The 23,847-nt window shown below is 40.5% G+C and overlaps 1 protein-coding gene across 1 annotated transcript; it reads left to right on the top strand.

Moving 5' to 3' along the window:
* Window positions 1-21,473: 21,473 nt before the first annotated feature.
* LOC104091226 (F-box protein At5g07610-like) lies at window positions 21,474-22,691 on the top strand. The gene has a single exon (XM_009596509.2). The coding sequence runs from the start codon at window positions 21,474-21,476 to the stop codon at window positions 22,689-22,691; it is 1,218 nt and encodes a 405-aa protein (XP_009594804.1).
* The last annotated feature ends 1,156 nt before the right edge of the window (window positions 22,692-23,847 follow it).

Here is a 23,847-nt window from a genome sequence, read left to right as displayed (position 1 = left end):
GTCGTTACATTCTCCACCTCTTAAACTAACGTTCGCCCTCGAACGTGCTAAGAATCGTTCTAAGGACTTTGAATTACTAAGTGTATTCTTACACACATACTTGTGGGTGATTCTACATTCCCGCATTTTAACACGGGTCCGACAACACCATCTCGATTGAGATTATTTCTTTTCTCCATTCTTATAAGCTTTAGAGCAAAAATCCCTAACTCTCCAATCATTTCCAAAATGCCTGATTTTTACTTCGACGCACGGTATTAGTCTCAACTGGCTATAGCAACTCGTGCCTATGCACACATCAACTTTCTTGATAGTGTTGAAGTACTTCAAAAATTTTCTGGGATGTTATATTATTCCCCGCTTAGGATCATTTGCCCTCAAACACATAACATATTTATTTCTTCTTTTGCAAATTCTCAATCCTCCAAATTTTACTAACTCCCAAATTTTTCAGAAATTTCGGCAGAGTCTCCCTTGTAATTGGGCCTATCCACCTGCCAGAGTAAAACCCAAACAACTCCTAACAACATATCCACAACCCAACAAAATATCACAGGGTATATATTAATAACATTAATCTCAGCATTGCTATATCATAATGATATCAGGACATGAAGCACATCATATGTATGCTCATTATCACATCTCTGATCTTAAAAGATGTTCATAATTAATCTCATATTAACCACCACCCCATTTTGAATTTTCACAACACTGATAACAGAATGTGAGGTATGAAGACCTCATGATTTCTTACTCGGATTAATGAGTCATATTTAACGCCACCTGGGCACTCACCTCATAGGCTAAAATACAATGTTTACAGCACGAAAATGGCTGAATATAAACAAAAAAATACACAAGAATTATCAAATAAGCCTAACAGGCATGACTCCCTATTAATATTATTGTACAAATTAATTTCACAAAGGGATAATATTAAACTCATAAATATTTCACCACAAGGACCTCGTCCTTACATAACTTCCACCGTGGCTTGCAGCCCGGTTTAAATATTTCACATCGTGTAAAAATGCGAGGATCTCATCCTCAAATCTGAATTACAATTTTGTTGCACATTGTGCCAACTGAAATTTTCAATTTCCTTTCTTTCTTCTTTTCAATATACTTCATAAATAATTTTCATAACATATAATGAACCCTCATACCGGTAGGGCGTATGATTCATAAAAATTAGAATCAATTATTCCGAAACACATTAAACCCACTGTATTGAGTAATAAAATTTTGTTTTTGGACTTATAGTCCTCAATGGTGCACAAAAATAAAATGACAGACACAGACTCACATCTTCAAATCTCCCAACATGGATAAACATATATGTGGGTCACAATTTACAAAGCTCACCCATAAGTGGAGCATAATAGGAGGACTCACCTCAATATTCAGAACCGAATCAAATTAAGGAAAATATCCTTTTATAATAAAAATCAAGATCGTACCTGTGTAGATACCATATGGTGTATTGGCATCAGCCAAATCATAGTGATTAAATCAAAGGGTCGGGCCTCCACCTCTTAAGAGCCCACTACCCACCTATCCTCCACCTCTAGCTGACTGTGCACGGGGAGTATCAACTGGAATAAAGATTGTAGCTGGAGTGTTCTGATGAAATCTACCACTCCCAAGTCTGGGACAATCTCTCATGATATGCCTAGTATCACCACACTCATAACAACCCCTCTGAGGTCGAGGCTGCTCGTACTGAGTTTGTGCCGGATAACTGGAATAACTACTGTAAGAATCTCGTATCGGTGGAGCACTATAAACTGGAGCACCCCGAGTAATCTGATGTGCGGACTGAGCTGACCAACTGCTCGAGCCTCCGCTATAATGGGTTCTAGCTTGAAGAGTAAAATCCATTGAACCCTCCAGATCTTCGAGACCTTTTGGCCTCCTTAGACCCCCTTTCCTCTCCCAAAACACCCTCAATCTTCTTTGCCATCTCCACTACTTGATGAAATGGAGTATTAGTTTGCATTTCTCGAGCCATGCATATTTTAATATCATATTTGAGCCCCTCAATGAATCTGCGGACCCGTTCTCTGATTGTAGGAACTAATATAGGTGCATGACGGGGCTAACTCACTGAACCTGATAGCATATTCTGACACTGTCATAGTGCCCTGACGTAACCATTAAAACTCTGTGCGCCACGCATCTCAGAGAGTCTAGGGAACAAATTCTTTCAAGAACATTTCCGAAAATTGAGCCCAAGTTGGTGGTGTGGCATCGGCTGGTCTACCTTCTTCATAGATTTGCCACTACCGATACGCTGTGCCTGACAGTTGAAATGTAGTAAAGGCAACTCCGCTCACCTCCACAATACCCATGGTGCGGAGAATACAGCGACAAGTTTCCAGAAATTCTTGTGGATCATCTGTAGTTGTGCCACTGAAAGTTGGTGGATCATATTTCTTAAACCTTTCAATTCTCTTTTGTTCTTATTCTGATGCCTCGGGCCTGACCTCAGGACGAACCGGAATAACAGGTTGTACCGGTTCTACACCCGGAACCTGACCAACGTGAACCTGCTGCTCTGTAGTTGTGATAGGAGTCTAAGCTACTCCACTAATCTGCTGAATGTTTGGTGCAACAAAGAACAATCCCGCCTGAGTTAATGTACCAAACATACTCAGGAACTGTGCCAAATTCTCCTGAAGTCTAGGGGTAACAACAGGTGCTTCTGGTACCTGTCCCCCAACTGGAGCTACTGGTGGCTCCTCAACTGTTGTTCTGACAGGTGCTCTAGTCGTAGCACTTGCCCTTCCTCGGCCTCTACCTCGGCCCCGGCCTCTTGCAGCCCTAGCAGTATGTGCGGATGCCTGATCAGCTAACCCAGTAGCACGTGTCCTCACCATCTGTGAGAGAATGGAGATACAGAGGTCCAAAATCAAATTCAACAAATTCCGCACGACAAGAATGAAAGAAATAGACATTTTCTAACAGTGCTGCAGCCTCTCGAAGATAAGTACAGACGTCTCTATACCGATCCACAAGACTCTACTAGACTCGTTTGTGACTCATAGAACCTATGAACCTAGAGCTCTGATACCAACTTGTCACGACCCAAAATCCCACCACAGGCGTCGTGATGGCACCTAGTCTCTAAGACTAGTTAAGCCGATTTCCATTGCATTTTTGAAGCCATATTTTTTTATTTAAATAAGTAACCAAAACTAACAGTGGAAATAATTACAATATACAACCTCCCAAGACTAGCAGTACTGAGTCACCAACTCTAACTGAATACATAGAATGATCACGAGGACCGAATATACAATACTGTTTGATTACAAGTTAACAGTACAATGAAATGAAAGGACTCCAAGGAACTGCGACGACCAAGCAGCTCTACCTTGAATCCTTACGATCCCGCTTTAACTCTGCTCAAGTCCGTTATCTTCAATACCTAGTTATACACAAAAATATGCTGAAGTGTAGAGTGAGCACACCACAGCGGTGCCCAATAAGTATCAAGACTAACCTCAATGGAGTAGACGAGGTACAGTCAAGATACTCACTAGTCTAATACCATGTGCAATATAGCAGTATACAATAGTTCTGAAAAATAACTAGCAATGATAACAACAACTCAACCAGTGATATCACGACAAGGCAACATAAAACAACCAATGATATGCACAGTAAGACAATAAGATCACCATTTAATATCGCTCAACAATTAATAAATATAATTACACCTAGTTAAATCAAGTTCTTCAATTAAATATCCTTCACATATAATTCTACCAATTAACTCTCTTTCAAATATAATTTTCCTCAAATAATTATCTTTCAAATACAATTCTTTCATATAATACTTTCTAAATAAAAATCCTTCCAAATAAATATTTTGAATATAATTCTTCAATTAAAAAGCCACCATGTGACATCTCATTTCATAATCATAAAAATACGGGTGTTAGCCCATTTTTCATATTTTTCATAAACACGGGTCTCAGTCCATTTTTTATATCTCCACGGCACTTCATGCCCATAATTAAATCATTATATTTTCGCGGCACATCGTGCCCTCATTTCATATCTCAACTGCACGGACAACTCACGTGCCAAATATCATTATCATTTAATCATAGCACCTCGTGCCCACATTTCATATTATAACCATACGGACAATTCACATGCTAATATCCTCAATGTATATAAGATCCACATGATCAATTTATTTCCACTAAAGGGAGTTTAAAAGTTTTTAAATCAAGTAAGAAATCAACAAAGAATTGAATTTATTTTTAGAAATTATTTGGGTGAAGAAAATAACTTTGCACTTATATCAAAGCATCAGATAAGCTAGTGGTTTGGTTGTAAAACAATTTAATTTAAAACATAATAATAATTTCTTTTATTTAAATCAACTCAATCATCGAAAATTAGTAAGAAAAACCCGAGATATACTTCTTCAGAGTCTCGCGCTAAAAAGCCAAAGTCAACACAATACAACTAGGAGCACAAAACACATAATAATAAAGTCAACTAGTACATCACGGAAGAAGACAAGAATTTACATATTAAATGAAACAAAATCACCCAAGGCAAGAACATGAATAAAGAAATATCAACAGGGCACTCCCGAGGTACCGCCTCATAGTCCCAAATCATAAATAAATTCACAATATCTCATTTACTTATATCACCGCGGGAGCCTTCACATTTAATTTTAAAGAAATCATTTTCCTGAAATAGCATCCCGCGTTTTAGCCACCCTTATCACACCGCATGACTTATAGTAGTTCCCCTACTAGCCACGCGTTTCAAGCCACCCTTAACTTACCGCATGCGTTTCAACACCCTGACCTTATATCACCGCATGACTTCTAATAGTTTCCCTACTAGCCACGCGTTTCAAGCCACCCTTATCTCACCACATGCGTATCAATATCGCAATATTTCACAAATCGCACCTCAAGTACCCAGATATTACAGGATAATACAACTTGCACCTCAAGTGCCCAAATATTAAAATATTTGACAAATCGCACATCGAGTGCTCAAATCTTACAACATATCACATATTGCTCATCAAGTGCTCAATTCTTACAACATATCACAAATTGCACATTAAGTGCTCACATCTTACAACATATCACAAATTGCACATCAAGTGCTCAAATCTTATAACATATTACAAATTGCACATCAAGTGCTCAAATCTTACAACATCTCACAAATTGCACATCAAGTACTCAAATATTACAACTTGCCACAGAAATCAACAATACATTATTTTCCACAATAATCAGCCCATGGCTCGACCATAATATGCACAAATCTTAACAAAAATATCCGGGAGTGAACAACTCAACAAAATAATATTTCACATAAATTCAAGGTGGCAATCACACCAAATCATCATGTAAAACCAATTTCAACAAAAATTGATCTAGGTATGACAAATAGAGGATTTAATATGTGTCAACAATTTCCAACTTATTATAAAAGGGCGTATAATTATTTTAATCAATAAAATTTGCACGTATAAACCAAGTACGTACTCGTCACCTCGCGTACATGGTTTTCAATTACACAATTTGCACATAATACTCAATGCCTGAGGGGTAATTCCCCCACTCGAGGTTAAGCAAGACACTTACCTTTACGAAGTTATGCCGATATTCCAAAATCGCCTTCTTGCTTGAATTGGCTTCCGGACCGCTCAAATCTATTCAAATCAGTTGTATAACTTCATTAGAATTCATCAGAAATAATTTAGGATAATAAAACATCGATTTAAAAATTTATTCCAAAAAGTCAGCAAAAGTCAACACGGGACTCGCCCCTCGGAACCCGACATGATTTTCATGAAATCCGAACACCCATTCCAATACGAGTTTAACCATACCAATTTTATCGAATTCCAATAACAACTCGACCTCCAAATCATAAATGTTTGGTTTTTGAAAGATTTTTACAAAAATCTTGATATTCCTCCATTAAATCTGAATTAAATAATGGATTCAAAGATATAACTATGAAAATTAATCAAAACTCGATAAGAATCACTTACCCCAAACACCTACACAAGAATCTCTCCAAAAATCGCCTTCTACCAAGCTCCCCATTTAGCTTTTGAGTTATGAACTCAAACCCCTGTTTTGGGGCATTTAATTCTGCCCAGAAGTGCCTTCATCGCGTTCGCGACCATAGCTTCGCGTTCGCGAAGCACAAAAAAATGTGCTGCCCAGATTCCTTCTTCGCGTTCGCGATGCCTTCCGACCTCTTCCCTTCGCGTTCGCGAGACACGAGTCGCATTCGCGAAGGCTTAACGCCAGGCAGGCCCCAGATTCCTTTTCCTCTTCGCGTTCGCTTCTGCCCACTCGCGTTCGCGTAGGCTTTCCTCATCTCCTTCTTCGTGTTCGCGGCTTCTTCATCGCATTCGCGATGGGCAAATCTCAGCCATCCAAAATCCTTCTTCGCGAACGCGTGAGACCCTTCGCGTTCGCGAAGAACAATACCAGATATCAGTTCCAGCAGTTGCAAAACAAGGAGAAATGATTTGAAACCATCTCGGAACTCACCCGAGCCCTCCGGGACCTTAACCAAACATACCATCAAGTCTCAAAACATCATACGAACTTAGTCAAACTTTCAAATCACCTCAAACCACTCAAAAATCACGAGTCATACCCCAATTCAAAAATCTATGAACTTTGAACTTTCAAATTCTATAACTTGTGCCGAAACACATCAAATCCATCCGGAATGACTTCAAATTTTGCACGCAAGTCATAATTGACATTATGGACCTACTCCAACTTTTAAAATCGGATTTTGACCCCGATATCAAAAAGTCAACCCCTGGTCAAACTTTCCTAAAATTTGACTTTCGTCATTTCAAGCTTAATTCCCCTACTAACCTCCAAATAATTTTCCGGACACGCTACTAAGTCCAAAATTACCCAACGGAGCTAACGGAACTGACAGAACTCCATTCCGGAGTCGTCTTCACACATTTTCGACTATGGTCAAAATCCTAAGACTTGAGCTTCCGTTTTAGGGACCGAGTGTCCCAAATCACCCCAAATCATCCGGTAACTGAATTCAACCATGCACGCAAGTCAATACACATAATACAAAGCTTCTTAAGACCTTAAGTCGTGGAACGGGACGTTAATTCTTAAAATGACAAGTCGGGTCGTTACAATATCAAACTAAACATTTAATAAAATATAATTCATGCATTATATAATTCTTATATTACTAACCTATATATTGTTAATCCTTACATTACTAATTGGTACATTATAATCCGACATAACTTGTCGCTATATACGGGTAAAATCCGGGGTAATGTCTACCCTAATTCCCCTACGAGAGAACGAAGGAGGAGCACGAGCCCGGGAGATTGTAATCGAGGTCAGAGACCCTTCGTATCGAGACCCTATAAGAGTGAATGATGCATCTGACATCCGACACGGTAAAGCAACGCGCCCCGGTATGAGTGTAAGTTCCAGACCTCGGGAGGCACGGTGAACGACTACGCATGACGGATAGAGGGCCGTAATACTCGCCCTCAACCGAATATCACGGCGCAAATCTCGCTCATGTCGATTATGGATCAACAATTACCGGAAAAAGAAACCTTTTATCGTTTTTGGACTTATAACTAAAATAGAAACTCTCCTACTATATAAAGGGGAAGTTTTTCTTCTATAACACGCATTGTAACATGCAATTCTAAGGAAAATAAAGTTTTGTTTATAACTTCTAGCTATTGTAATGAACTTTGCGCACTTGTAGTGTTCCTCATTCACAACAAAGCTTGAATCGAGAGTCCAATCAAGGACGAGGTCGCTATTTAATCTAAGATCAGTCTTAGTCATAACGTTGTGATTGGTTTGATAATTTATTTCGTCTTTAATTCATTTATCTGCTATTTTTAATTATTCATATTGGATTAAACCACATATCCTTTAAACCATATACAAATTTAATTGTTACCTAATTTTGGGGTAGACAGTTTAGCGCCTACCATAGGGCTAAGGATAATAGTAGTGATTTGATACGGATCGCCATAACACACCCTATTTATCTTAATTTCAGGTCAGTCCAAAAATGTCGAACTCCCAGTCTGCTCACTTGAACGTTAACGCTGAGTTTGGCCATCATAACGAAAATAATATTTGGTGCCCAGCAACGACGTGCCTCCTGCCGATCCCAATGGCGTTCCAGCTGCCAACCTGATCGATACTAACTCGCAGGTGGCCATCAACATAAATTTGCCAACTAATCCCGAGAACAGTGTGCGTGGGGGACCCCGATCAACAGCTCGTAAAGCGTTCGAAGATGAAGGTGATGGGGTGAGCCTACGGCTGAATTTCATAATGTTGCAGGCCCAACAAGCGGCAATAGCACAGCTGCAGAATCAAAACCAAACCCCCAACAGGGTCGAGCCCGAACAATCCCAGGAAAGTACTCGAAGAGATAAAAAAATACCGAGAGATCGGGTAAAGCCGAACCCGGGGTAAATACCGAGGTAATGAAAATGCTCGAAGCGTTGATAAAACGGGTGGAGTCTGGCGAGAAAAAGATTGAGGCTAATGATAAGAAGGTGGAGACATACAATTCCATAGTCGACCAGATCCCAGGAGCACCCCCGATATTAAAGGGGTCGGACTCCAAGAAGTTTATGCAGAATCTTTTTCCTCCGTGCGCGGCACCAAAGTCGATCCCAAAGAGGTTTCATATGCCCGACATCCCCAAATATAATGGGCCCATGAATTCAAACGAGCATGTGACCTCCTATTATGCATGATCAAGGGGAACGACTTGGAAGACGATGATATCGAGTCGGTGTTACTGAAGAAGTTTCGAGAGACTTTGTCCAAGGGAGCAATGATATGGTATCACAACCTGCCCGCAAATTCCATTAACTTGCTTGATATGCTTGCAGATGCTTTCGTGAAGGCCCGTGCCGGGGCCATCAAGGTCGAGACCAGAAAGTCAAATCTCTTCAAGGTCAAACAAAGGGATAACGAGATGCTCAGGTAGTTTGTTTCAAGATTCCAGATGGAACAGATGGACCTATCACCGGTTACAGATGACTGGGCCATTGAGGAATTCACTCAGGGGATCAACTCCCGAATTTCCTTGGCCTCTCAACAGCTAAAACAAAATTTGGTGGAGTACCTGACGGTAACCTGGGTTAACGTCCACAACCGATATCAGTCGAAGAGCAGGGTCAAGGACGACCAACTAGGGGGGCCTTCTGGATCTATTTACCCTATCAGGGCCGATGAAAGGTCTAAGAGAGCCATTGATCATGAGCCAAGACCGGTCCGAGATTAGTGTCAACCATATAGCACGAACCGAAGGGGAAATGTATCCGGGCATCACCCTGTAAGGAATGAAAAGAGAGGCAATCGAGGGCCCAGTGGCCGAGGTCTGATGAGGAAAAATAGGTTCGACAGGCCTCTCGGGAGTAAGGAAGCACAGAGATTATGGGAGTACAACTTCAACGTGGACGTTGTCAGCATTGTGTCAGGCATAGGGGGCATCAAAGGGACCAAGTAGCCCCAACCATAACAGTCCGACCCTACCCAGAGGGATCCCAATTTGATGTGTAAATGTTATGGCACTCATGGTCATAGGACCAACGATTGCTGACAGTTGAGAAAAGAAGTTACCCGATTATTCAACAACGGGCACCTTCAAGAGTTCTTGAGTGAGCGAGCCAAAACCCACTTCAGGAACATGGACGCCAACAAACAGGTCGAACAAGAGGAACCTCGACACGTGATCAATATGATCATTGGAGGGGTCGATGTCCCCCAAGGACCAATGATGAAACACACTAAAGTATCTATCACAAAGGAAAAACACACCCGGGATTATATTCCCGAGGGAGCCAATTTCGTTCATCGATGAAGATGCCGAGGGCATCGTATAGCCTCACAACGTTGTGCTGGTAATATCCATACTTATCAACAAATATTGAGTTAAACGTGTGTTAATTGATCCAGGTAGCTCGGCCAATATCATCAGATCAAGGGTCGTAGAGTAGGACCAAATCGTACCGGCAGTCCGAGTGTTGAGCGAATTTAACATGGCATGTGAGACCATGAAAGGAAAGATAACCTTACTAGTAATCACCATTGGGACAATCCAAGAAATGAAGTTCTATGTGATTGAAGGGGACATGAGGTACAACGCTCTATTCGGAAGGCCATAGGTCCACATCATGAGGGTGATACCTTCGACCTTGCACCAGGCGCTGAAATTTTCCACACCGGGGGGAGTCAAAATGGTCTATGGAGAACAGCTGGGCATAAGGGAGATGTTTGCCATCGATGAGGTAATCCCACTGCCCGCAGTTTTGACACCACGGAACAAGGAACCAACCAAAAAAGAAGAGATTAAATAGCAATCACTAATATCGGCCTCGTCCGAACCGAAGAAACAGGAAGAACAAAGAGGAGACGAGGAGGACGATTATGGTGTCCCGAGATCATTCATAGCTCCCGATAATACCGATGCCACCAAATCAACGGTTGAAAAATTGGAACAAGTTATATTAATCGAGTATCTGCCGGATCGAAAGGTAAACCTGGGCACGAGATTAACCCCCGAGCCCAGGAAAAAACTTATTAATTTTTTTAAAGCTAACACCGATTGTTTTGCTTGGTCCAATCATGACCTGACAGGGATCCCACTAGAGGTAACCACTCACAAGCTGAGTTTGAGCCTGAAGTTCCATCCAGTCAAGAAGAAGAGGAGACCACAATTCGAGATTAAACACACATTCGTCAAGGATGAAGTATCCAATTGAAAATATGATCCATCGAGGAAGTAAAATACCCGGATTGTCAAGCTAACGTAGTGGTAGTACCTAAAAAGGCAATAAACTCAGGATGTGTGTGGATTATAAAGTCCCAAATAAAGTATGCCATAAGGATTCTTTCCCTAGGCACGAGTTACTCAGTTTCCTCGATGCCTACTCCGGGTACAACCAAATTCGGATGGACCCGGGCAATCAAGAAATGACCGCTTTCATAACCAAATTCGGCACTTACTGCTATAACGTAATGCCGTTTGGATTAAAGAATGTGGGTGCCACCTACCAATGCCTAGTAAATTGGATATTCGAAGAACAAATAGTGAAATCAATGGAAGTTTATATTGACGATATGTTAGTCAAGTCCCTGCGAGTAGAGGACCATTTAAAATATTTGCAGGAGACCTTCGACATACTAAGGAAATACAACATGAAGCAAACCCAGAGAAGTGCGCATTCGGGGTCGGTTTGGGCAAATTCCCCGAGTTCATGGTATCCAATCGGGTGATAGAGATCAACCCCGACAAGATAAAGGCCATAGAGGATATCACCATAGTGGACAACATCAAGGAAGTTCAAAGGCTGACCGGGTTTATAGACGCATTGGGTCGGTTCATCTCGAGGTCCTCAGACAAGAGCCATCAATTCTTCTCACTATTAAAGAAGAAGAATAACTTTTCCTGTGACTCCGGAATGCCAGCAAACTTTGAAAGATCTCAAATGGTACCTGTCGAGCCCACCTCTGCTGCACACTCCGAAGGCAGATGAACAGTTGTACCTATACTTGGTAGTGTCTGAGGTGGCGATAAGTGGTGTCTTAGTCAGGGAGGAAGAAGGTATGCAAATTTCCTATTTACTATGTCAGTAGAACTCTCGGCGATGCCGAATCGAGGTATCCTCACCTAGAAAAGTTAGTGCTCACTTTGCTAAGCACTTCTAGTAAGCTAAAGCCGTACTTTCAATTCCCCCATATATGTGTCGTAACCTCTTAACCACTGAGGAATATCATGCATAAGCTTGAGATCTTGAGCCGGTTGGCCAAATGGATAGTATAAATTAGCAGATACGACATCGAGTATCGACCCCGAACTGCCATAAAATCTCAGATTTTGGAAGACTTCATGGCCAATTTTATGTCGTCCTTAATACATGAAGTCACAAAGGAATTACTACTCACCTCGGGGACTAATTCGGGAATCTAGACCCTATTCTCGCATGGTGCCTCTAACACGAAAGGGTCCGAGCTCGGTATTGTGTTAAAACAACCTGCGGGAAGCATAATCAGGTAGTCTATTAGAACAATAAAATTGACTAATAATGAAGCCGAATATGAGGCCATGATTGCAGGTCTAGAACTGGCTAAGAGCCTTGGGGCCAAAGTGATCGAAGCCAAATGTGTCTCCCTTCTTATCGTAAATCAAGTCAACAAAATGTTCGAAGTAAAAGAAGAACGGATGCGGAGGTACTAGGACAAATTCCAGGTGACCCTGCACCAATTCAAGGAATGGACTCTATAGCATGTACCATGAGATCAAAACATTGAGGCCGATGCACTAGCCAACTTTGGGTCGTCTGTTGACTCCGATGAATTCAACTCGGGGGCAGTGGTACAACTGATGAACTCGGTGGTAGAAAAAGGTCATGCCGAAGTAAACTCAAAGAGTTTCACTTGGGATTGGAGAAAAATAATATGTAGACTACCTGAAGACAGGAAAATTAACTTCGGACCTCGAGGAATCGAGAGCCCTGCGCACCAAGACTACCAGATTTTGCTTAGTCGAAGGGGCATTGTTCAGGAGATCCTTCTTTGGTCTACTGGCCAGATGCTTAGGGATAGGAGAGACTGAATATTCCATGAGAGAAGTTCACAAGGGAACATGTGGGAACCATTCAGGGGAATATTCCTTAGTTCGAAAGTTAATCAGAGTCAGCTACTATTGGACCGAAAGGGAGAAGGACGAGAAAGACTTCGTACGGAAATGCGATGAGTGTCAGAGACATGCTCCGATGATCCATCAACAAGGAAAAATGCTCCACTTGGTCCTGTCTTCGTGGCCATTTATGAAGTGGGGGGTGGACATCATCAATCCCCTACCATGGGCACCAGTAAAGCCCAATTTGTACTATTTATGACCAATTATTTTTTCAAATGGGTCGAGGCTTAGGCTTTCGAGAAGGTCCAAGAGAAAGAAGTCATTGACTTCATCTAGGATCACATAATTTGTCGATTTGGAATACCAGCCGAGATCATTTGCGACAACGAGAAACAATTCGTCGGCAGCAAGGTGAGTAAGTTTTCAAAGATCACAAGATCAAGAAGATACTATCAATGCCTTATCACCCTAGTGGGAACGGGCAGGCGGAACCAACGAACAAAACTATACTCCAAACCTTGAAAAAGAGGTTGACTGATTCGATAGGAAAATGGAAGGAAATCTTGCCTAAATTCCTTTGGGCATGCCGTACGACTTTGAAATCAAGCACTGGGGCCACCCTGTTTTCTCTAGTCTACGGAGTTGAAGCCTTAATACCGGTCGAGGTAAGGGAACCAAGCCTCAGGTTCGAGTATGCTACTGAAGAGTCAAATGATGGGGCCATGATCTCGAGCTTGGAAGTGTTGGACGAAAGGCGGGAGGCCGCCATGGTCTGGTTGGCCGCCCAGAAGAAGTGAGTAGGAAGGTACTACAATCGAAGAGTCAACCTCCGACACTTTCAAGTTGGGGACTTTGTATTGAGAAAGGTAACACTACACACTAGGAACCCAAATGAAGGGAAACTGGGACCGAATTGGGAAGGACCGTATCGAGTTGTCGGAATAACTAACAAAGGCTCGTATAAACTCGAAGCGGGAAACGGTGTACAACTACCAAACAACTGAAATGTGGCACACTTAAAGTGGTTCTACTGCTAAGGTAAAAACTTAATTCCTTTTTAATTTTTTTATATTACAGACTAACATATGCAGGTACTCGGCCAGGGGTGGATATGACTATTAGGTCTGAAGGTACGTGTTGCACTCTTTTTTCCTTGAACCGGTTTTGTCCCGAAGTGGATTTTTTGTCAAGGTTTTTAATGAGGTAACAGTAACACGTGCTACCTTAGATTTGAAGACCAGCTTTAAATCGGAATCGATGATAGTTTGCATCAGATTAACAGTATCTGAGCCCTCTAAAGTTCGGCCTTGAATACTGGAGGCCATTACCCCTCGATTGAGATGTTTAGCAAGGGAATAGAAAATGTTATGTGTCAAAAGCTAAGGCTTGGTGGTTAGGATTCATTGTAAGGGCCAAACGGTCATGCGAACTGTGCCCACATAGTCCACTGTAGCCACGGCACAAGGTGTATGTGCCTCCGATCATGTGCTTTGCATATTAAGCAATGAAAGAAATTTCTACTTCTCTTACACTTTAATACTGCGCATTTTACTTCTTCAATCCAAGATCCTAAAGCGCACAGGCTACCCCTACTCGGGGACTGTCGACCGATAAAAGTTCGGACGACTCAGGCTACCGAATCTCGAAGGCACCGAGCCTTAGGCAGTGCCTGAATATGAAATGCTACGGCCACCCTAAAAACAGCTCAGAGACGTCCGAAGTCTGTACTGAAAGTAAGGCCCTTACGAAAAATCGAAACTTGTTAAAGGTTACATTGGCAAAAACATCATCTAAGACACTTAAGCATCTTAAAGGCCTTCGGGTTTATCGAAGATTAGAAGCCACAAGTAATCCGAAGTTGCATCAAAATCGGGCTCCATTCGGACCTTTGAAAAACAGATGCTCTAGACTACATTTGATTTTATGCTAAGGTATTAAAAGCGACATGCAAATAAAAATATTGCAAGTAGATGCTGGAAAGTAAAGATACGGTATTACCGAAAATGGAAAATTTTATATACATCAAAAAACATTATCAAAGGCACGACAAAACAACCTCAAAATAAATAAAAAAGAAAATATACAAAGGGAAAACTAAAAAAGAGCTTAGTTATTTACGTCTGGTCTTCACCGAGGCTCAACTTATCACCAAAACCTTCGAAACCCTTGGAACCCTCGGAGCCTTTGGGACCCTCCGGCTCGTAGAGTTACTTTGCCTCGGCCTCGAGTCTCTTGGCTTCTTCGATCTTGGCCGACAAGTCAAAACCTCGGGCATGGATCTACTCTAGAGTCTATCTTCGGGATAATTGCTTCGCGTATTCGGTCTTCGTCTTTAAACGGGCCTCGGTTATCTCCACATCAGCCTTATACTGGGCCAAACTTTCCTCAATGTCGGAAGAATCAATGGAGTTTCTTCCAACCTGGACCTTAGCACGTTATATTCTTGGTCGAGGGCATCCCGTTTCGTGACGGCTGAGTTCAGCTGTGCTCGAGCTCATCATTTAGCCGAGACCATTTGTCGGCCTTATCTTTTGCAACCCGGAGTTGGTTCTCATCTAATGCCAACTCCTCTTTTGCAGCCTCTTTTTTTGAAGCCAGCAGCTCCATCCGGCTCTTCCACACCTCACTCGTGACCTTGACCTCTTACATCTCAGCCCGAAGCTGGTCGATCGGGGTTTTCTTCTCTTGGACTTGCGAAGTTGCGTTGTTAGTCTCCACGAGTAGCTTCTCGTTTTTAGCCTCAAAGATCCTTACCTTCTTGACCAGGTCTGCGTGCTCCCATTTCAAGGACGAGGCCTCCTTCCGAGCCTTTTCCAGCTCGGCTTGGAGAATTGGGTCCTTGAGGGCCTCGTCTTGTTGTTCACTAAGAGCCATGTACATGTCCTTTTTCTGGACTTGCTCTTTGAGCTCGAACTCGAGCTGGCTGATCTCCAAGCGGTATCGAAGGAAACTTTCATGATGAAGCACTGAAACCTGAAAAATAACAAAGTCGATAGAATATGTCTAAGACCAAGCACAATTCGCAAGGGGTACCAAGGATAGACGTCTTATCCGGTTCAGTGCCTATTGCACCTCGTTGAAGAAGCTCGACGTGCCTACTTCATTCATTTAAGCATGGTCCTCCTCGGTCATTAGGCAGCGAAAGTAGCTGGCCACACTCACCGGAGCGGATAGCACCCAGGCATCCATTAGGATGGTAAGAACGACTGTTATCTTACGGTCGGGGTCCATGCTTGGGCAAGAAACTGCATCACTAATTTTGGGCCCGACCTTGGCTCGCCCATCCCCCATGGCACATCCTTTTTTGGGACTTCTAGGTGACCAAGCCTCGAAAAGTCCTCCAGTGCAGTCATGCCATCAAAGAATGTGTTTGAGGGCATCATGTGGGCCCAGAGCTATCTTATTTGATTTCTCTTTTCCTTCTTGAGCCTCTTCGAGCATGGACTCGGTATAGGACGACGTCTCCTTGATTTTAATGACACCAGCTAGCCTTTTTGGAACAGGAGCAGCTTCTCGGGAGGCCGCGGTCTCCGTCTCTCGCTCTGGTTCTCGAGCTAGAGGGGGATCGACCTCGTGGTCACGTTTCCCAGTTGCCGCCGACTCCCTCTCGTTGAGGGTCGACCCGTGAGCAATGAACTCAAGGTCATCGTTCTTAGGATAATCCCTGAGCCGGTAGAGGGAATCAGGGTCCGGTTCCCTGCACTTGGTGCTCTTATTGATTTTTCGGACCCAGATGGGCATCTTCTTCTTCTTCTTCTTCTTCTTCATCGCCTCGACATCTAGGGAACCCAAGGACTTCCTCTTCTTCTTTTTCTCCTCATTTGCGGAAGCCCTGGGCTATCCCAAAGTGGAGGATGCGGCAAGCGAGGACGGATTCTCGTCCTCATCCAACGGCCTTAGCTTGGTGGTCTTAGGCAAACCTGTGAAAAGGAAGAAGGCTTAGCGAAGATAAGTGTCATGTAAGAATATAATCATTCGAGAGAGAGCCTCACCATGGGAACGAGCCTCCCACTTGCCCTTCGAGAGCTTACTCCATTTGCGCTCGAGGTAGGGCATCTGTTTGCAGATCCCCTCGATCCACTCCTTGAAGCGATGGATGGCATTGGGATATTGGACAACCACTGCACGATGGCAAACACAGGCAATTAGAAAAGAACAAAAGGGAATGTCGAATGCTCAAGAGGGAAAAAACTTACGAGATGTGTTCCACTTCTCCGGCAACGGTAGAAATTTGGAGTGGATGAAGTGTTCGATCTTCACCCGAACGAACCTTCCCTGCCAGCCTCGATCTCGGTGCTCGTCGATTCTCGAGAACAGAGCCTTGCTTTCTCAGTGAACGAGCTTGATCAACCCCTCTCGGATGATTCGGGGACTGTATAGACGAAGCAGATGGTTGAGGGTGAACCGTGGCGCTTCGGTGGTTTTCACGAAGTGTCGGATGAGGATAATGATCCTCCAAAATGAAGGGTGAATCTTCCCAAGGCACACCTCATAACTCTTACAGAAGTCGAGGACTATGGGATCCACCAGGGCGAGCGTGAAGGGAAAAGTTTAAACATTCAAGTACCCCTCCACATATGTAATAATGTCGTCGTTGGGCCCGGGGACGACCACCTCCTTGCCCTCCCAATTATAGTCTACCCGGACAGTGGGTAGCGTTTCCTCAGTAACAGAACATATGTATCTCCATGCCCCCTCGCCTCGGTTCTGTTGATTGAGGCCTTCTCGACGTTAAAGTCATTCTCTATAGAGCAGCCACCGGATACGAAGCTCTTCAAGGGAGGCTCCTGGGCCACCTCAGGAATGGTCACATCGGCGTCTGGGGCCAGGTTGGAAGATGGAGGAGCGGCTTGCTGAGGCACTAATTTAAAAGTTTTTGCCATCGGAATCTGAAAATACGAAGGTTTGAAGAAAAAATATGAAGATTTGAAGATGGGATGAAGATATGAAGATTTGGGTTGAAGATTCAAAGAGAATGTATGAAGATTGATGATGAAGATATGAAGGTTTAAGGAGCAATGTATGGAGATTTGAAAGAGTTGGAGGTAAGTAGAGAATTTGAGGGTAAGTCGAAGAGTTCTGATGTCGGAAAGTAGAGCAGTGAAAAGGGTCAGAGTTTTTACTGGGGTAGAACCATCAACGCGTGACGTTTCACATTCGAGGACAGTCAACCGGCGGCTGACACATGTCCGAAGTCAGTACGACGCGACTGATGGGACGTTTCGTTGACCCAACAACTCGGTCATAACGTACCAAGAAAGGAACCGGGGTTCACCTTTTTTGCCCGCCGCTTCGATAAATCTACCCTCCAGAAAACGTAGGGACTATCTGTATATGAGTAAAATCGGAGGTAATGTCTACTCCGATTCCCTGATGAGAGAACGAAGGAGGAACACAGATCCGAGAGATTGTAACTGAGGCCAGAGACCCTTCGTATCGAAACCCTGGAAGAGTAAACGGTGCATCCGACATCGGGCACGGTAAAGCAACACGCCCGGGCCGAGTGTAAGTTCCAGACTTCGGGAGGCACGATGAACGGTTACGCATGATGGACCAAGGGTCGTAATACTCGCCCTCAACCGGATATCACAATGCGAACCTCGCCCGATGTCGATTATGGATCAATAATTACCGAAAAAAGAAGATTTTTACCTATTTTTAGACTTATACTAAGAAAGAAACTCTCCTACTATATAAATGGAAATTTTTCTTCTGTAACACACATTGTAACACGCAATTCAGGCCAAATAAAATTTATTTTTCTCTTCTAGCTACTGTTAAGAACTTTGCTCACTTGTACTATTCTTCATTCACAACTAAGCTCGAACTGAGGGTCCAACCAAGGACGAAATCGCTGTTTAATCTAAAATCAAGCTTAGTCATAACATTATGATTGTTTTGATCGTTTATTTCGTCTTTAATTCATTTATCTGCTATTCTTAATTATTCGTATTGGATTAAACCATGTATCCTTTAAACCACGTAAAAATTTAATTGTTACCTAATTATGGGGTAAACAGTCGCTACAACCATCGACCCCTAACATAACTGCTATGTGGTCATCTCAGTTATTCATGACAATAACCTAACATTTGCATTTATCAGTTACATTGGCTTATGTATAACATAGTAACAGATAAAGTCAAAAAAGATGCGACTGTGTGGTGTCGATGGCTACAAAACTGGAGGTGGAGACGTGCATCAAAGCCCTCCATGTTAAATATTATCCATTTATTATAAACTGAGTCTAGTTTTGTGAATCCAGATATTCCATATTAACAATCTTAGATGAAATCATAGGCGTTTTCCATGATTAACTATCCTTAAAAGAAACTTTTAAAGCAGTGTCTTTTAAGGCCGGAGAGAACGTATACTGCTTAATACAAGGCGAGACATAAGTTCAAGATGGGACGTAAGCTCATTAATTTTTTTTAAAAATAATTAATTAATTGATAAAATAACATAAGAAAAATACATCAATTTTCAAAAAAATTTAAAGGTATAAAAAAAGAAGCTAATTGAAAACAAAATGTCTAGTACACTTGTACAAGCATAAATAATGCAAAAACTTTCGATATGAGAAACAAATCTGATGTTTTAACTGCAATACCACACAAGAGGGGAGTGATTTATGTGGTATCTAATTTTTTGCGTGCACAAATTATAGAAGGACCTGGTTCTTCTATGTGTTCCTTATACTACTGTTGCGGAATAATAAATACAAAAATTAAAGAATACAAGTATTTTACGTGGAAAACACCTGACTCAAAAGGTGAAAAAATCACGACCTACTTTTCAGTAGGATTTTCCCAAACTCTCCACTAAATCACTGAGCCAAAAACTGCATTTACAAAACACTTTTGTAAACCTAGGATTAACTCTAATCCCGTTGTGGCAACCGGCCTCTAACTACTGTGACAACTTCAAGTTAACTCTAACTTGAATACTCTGAGTACCTATTACAATTGCCTCTAGATAAAGCTGAAAGGTACAATATGAAAACACCTACTACAATTGAACTAGAATAAAAGACAGACACTTGGAACTGGTTCTTCTATATGGTTCATGTAGCTTCAGGTTCGCACACTTGAATCACATACGAATTGCTTGCAAAATGCCTTGCTATTTTGCTCTCAATTCACATTTAACTTATGCTTTGGTGCGTTCCCGTTGAATGAGAACATCCTGCGATTTATAGAGTTAGTAGAGTAGAAAATAACTTAGAGTTCTAATACTACTCTTCCTTGGTGGAAGAGTTCTAGTTGATCTCAACCTCTAACTCCTCCCTTATCTTGGATAGTGTTCTCTTTGATTAAGGAGTCATTCTTCTTATCAATTATGCAACCCTTTTCGATCAGGAGATATTAATTAGACCAAGTTAAGCTTATCTCCTTCACGTGCTTCCCACATGCTCGAATCTGCCCGTGTCTATGCACATAAAGGATAGACCCGGTTCATGCCTGAGCTTTCTTTGTCAATCTTCAAAACTAACATTCACTTGGGCCAACAAAATCAATTGCCATGTCCTAACGTTCTAACAATTAGAAATCATAACTTCTTAAGAAACATTATCAAATTACACATTTTTCCTCCCTAAGAGTAAACAATTACTCCATATAATTTAAATGTCATACTTTTCTTTTTAGTCTGTCCCAAGAAGAATGTCAAATTTTCTTATTTATAAATAATTTAACTATAAAGATTTTACTTTACCCTTAATGAAATGATTTACAATCACATAAATATTTATGGTTTTATTTTAGACCACAAATTTCAAAAGTATTTTTTTTCTTTCTTAAATTTTGTACGTAGTCAAATATCACCATATAAATTGAGATAGAGAGAGTAATAAACTTTATCAGTATTATAATTTAAAATGTTACTCTTTCATATATAAATGAAAAATATCTTTCAAGTAGAGAGACAGATAACTAAGACATAAAAAATGATAACAAGTGAAGATATAAGCTTCAATTACCTATTTTCAATGAAAATATCATAAAATGTTGACTCTCGGGATGTTTTTAATTATAAAATATACAATACTATAATTCATTATTTGAGTTATTCTCAATCTTTTTTGAATTTTATAAGTCACATGTTAAAGAATCTTGAGGATCCACAAAACTAATTAGAGAATTTCAAACATCTAGGGCACAAACCTGATGCTTGAGGGTAAGTCTCATAAAATGAAATTCTATATGTATACCTCAATGCGTTTCTCAAGTGCCTAGTCCAGAGGTGAGTTCCCGACAATATCCCAAAAACCTTTTAAGATAATGCTCTAAAACATCATCATCGCACGTGAAAGTTTGTAGTGCCACATAATTGTACAAGATAAACAATTTGACGACCTCAAGTTGGAAATCATAGTATGGTCAATGGTGTATATTTAAATTTTACCATTCCTATTTTTTTCTTTTTCACAAATGATTTGTTTTATGTGTAAGCGAAGAAATAAAATATATGAGGGATGCAAATCATTATTTTTTAAAAAAAAGATAATGTGTAACTCACAAGTCACAAATTATGCATACAACGCACCTTCACAAATGATCTACAGTATTTTACAATTTTGCAAAGAAATAAGTATAAAAGAGAAGCACAACATCACCAAAAAAAGAAAATAGAATTAATAACTAAAGAGTTTAATTAATTGAAAATAATTGGGTTGTTATTTGTTGTTGAAAATAAATGTAAAAAATACAAGGACTAAATATGTCAAAACTCTTGTTTCCACCTTCTATTTATAGGAAGGGCCTTAAAACCGTACCAACTAAAGAATGTGGAGAACATACGTAAACGGAATCTCCGGTGATGCGCCGGCAGAATTTCAGACATCCGTCACCGGAAACACCGATCTCTTGACGGAAATTCTCCTCCGGCTACCCCCAAAATCACTTCTCCGGTTCCAAACCGTCTGTAAAGATTGGTTTTCTATCATTTCAAGCCAAAGATTCCGGCTACTTCACTGCCGGAGAAAACACAGTTCCGGCAAAGTTGACGGACTGTTTTTCTGCTGGTGGGTCTACGGTAATAACCATGTAGACTTCATCCCTATCAATGGAATGCCAAAAAAGCAAATGGGTATGATTCCTTTAGCATTCAAGAATATTGTCAAGTGTACATCTTCAAAGATTGAATCTTTACATTCTTGTAATGGATTGTTCTGTATTAATTTCAATTTGGGTGTTGAAAATCAAGTATACTATGTTTATAATCCCAGTACAAATCAGCATAGATCGATTCAACTTCCAGCTGGTACAGAGCTTCGTCAAGTTATTTTAATGAATTTGGCTTTTGATCCAATGGTGTCTGATAGTTATAGACTTGTATGTGTCATTAAATCAAATGGGGTTTATGAATTTTCTGTATACTCATCAGAAACTGGGATTTGGAAAGATTCTAAGGAGATATTGGATATAAAGCAGGAATATTTTTTAGCTCAGGGTGTTTTCTTGAATGGCTGTATGCATTGGGTTAGTGAAAATGGATCATTTTTAAGGTTCGAATTGGATTCATTGTGCTTTAAAATGATGCCTAGCACTGTGATTCCAAATGGCATGTTAAAAAGGAATATAAGGTATTTTGGGCAGTCAAGTGGACATTTGCATCTTATTGAGGTACAGGGGTTTAGTTCAATGAGTTTTGAAGTTCTTGAATTGGAGAGTGATTACTCTAAGTGGTTTGTGAAATATCTGGTTGATCTTAGTTCTCTTCGTACTATGTATCCCCAAATGTTGAGTGAAGAATTTGATTTAGTAGATGTGAATCGTCGCACTTGTAATGTAGTAGTATGTATTGTTGTGGATGACAAGGAACAGACAACAAGATTCTTGGTAAGTACACCAGATGTTATCATTGAATATGATTCTCGTTGTATGATTATTAAGGAGGTTGCGATTGTAGAGAAAGGAAAGATCCCTGTTATGTGGGAAGATGTTTCGGTGTTTGAATGGTATGATGCCCACCGATACGTCGAGACTATGGCGTGCGTGTGATATTTTTTCTTTTATCGAAATAAAATTGTGTCAAGTTGGATTGAATATTTTTAATTAATTATTTCGTTTCAATTTAGACGACATAGTTTGACTTGACTCAAAGTTTAAAAAAAAAAAAAAATTATGAAACATGTGGTTCTAAATGCTCAAGGGACAAAATATTAAAATTTAACTATTTAAATTTTAATTTTAAAATATTATGTTAATTTAATTCAACTTAGGTTTGAAAATTAATCAAATTAACCCACAATAAACAAAAGATATCATATAATTATGAAGCATTAATTTCTCTCTATATATTGTATGTAACTTCCCAAAATGGAGCTGGCGAATGATGAAGCAAATTCACGTATGCTTATGACATTTGTAATCTGTTTGTTGCAAACAAATTTTGTTTTGTCTACTTAATGGCTTTGTCCCTGGGTTTGCACATCGGACATTTCACGTTTTTTGCAGTCAATTTTTTTTCCTGTTGGCGGACAATCTTATGTGAAAAGCTGTGGCTGCTCTCTTCATCTGCAAAATGTGTTCCGTTTTATTTAACTACTTAATATTCGAATTTTTTAAGTTGCAATCGAAAAATAGAAGAATTTGAATTTGAAGTTGTTCAGAAAAATTGAACTAATTAAAATTTGAATTTCTAAAGTTCCAGTTGAAAGATAGGAGAACTTCAGATTTGTTCTGAAGTTACACTAAATAGATTGAACTATTTCAGATCCGAACGGATACACTTTACAAAATTTTGTACAATATAGATATAAATTCAATGGTAACCCTATATATATATATATATATATATATATATATATATATATATATATATATATATATATGCGCGCGCAAATGCCCCAAGGCATCAAGTGTTATTTAACACCAAAACAAAAGTAAGAAGGTACCCATTTGTTCATGTACACCTGTCTTTAGATTTTGATCTAATTATAGCTTTGCTTTCAAGTTTTAACAAATCATTTCATATTTACCGTTATCATTAATGCTATTTTAGCTCGAAATGAATGAACTCGACATGTCCAAATTCTCTAAGAAAAGATTACCTTAGGTTAGAGCTCTCTTAGGGGTCGAGGGAAAAAACGGGCTGTACCTAAAAGTAAGGGTAAGATTAAATTAAAAGTCTAATAAAATATAAATTGCTTAATTT

Source organism: Nicotiana tomentosiformis, chromosome 11 (genome assembly GCF_000390325.3).
Source record: "Nicotiana tomentosiformis chromosome 11, ASM39032v3, whole genome shotgun sequence".
Lineage (NCBI taxonomy): Eukaryota > Viridiplantae > Streptophyta > Magnoliopsida > Solanales > Solanaceae > Nicotiana > Nicotiana tomentosiformis.
This window is presented reverse-complemented; position numbering and strand designations above follow the sequence as displayed.

Bases quoted from the DNA above. Each gene is read 5' to 3' on its own strand.
- LOC104091226 (XM_009596509.2), top strand. From the start codon at position 21,474: ATGTGGAGAACATACGTAAACGGAATCTCCGGTGATGCGCCGGCAGAA.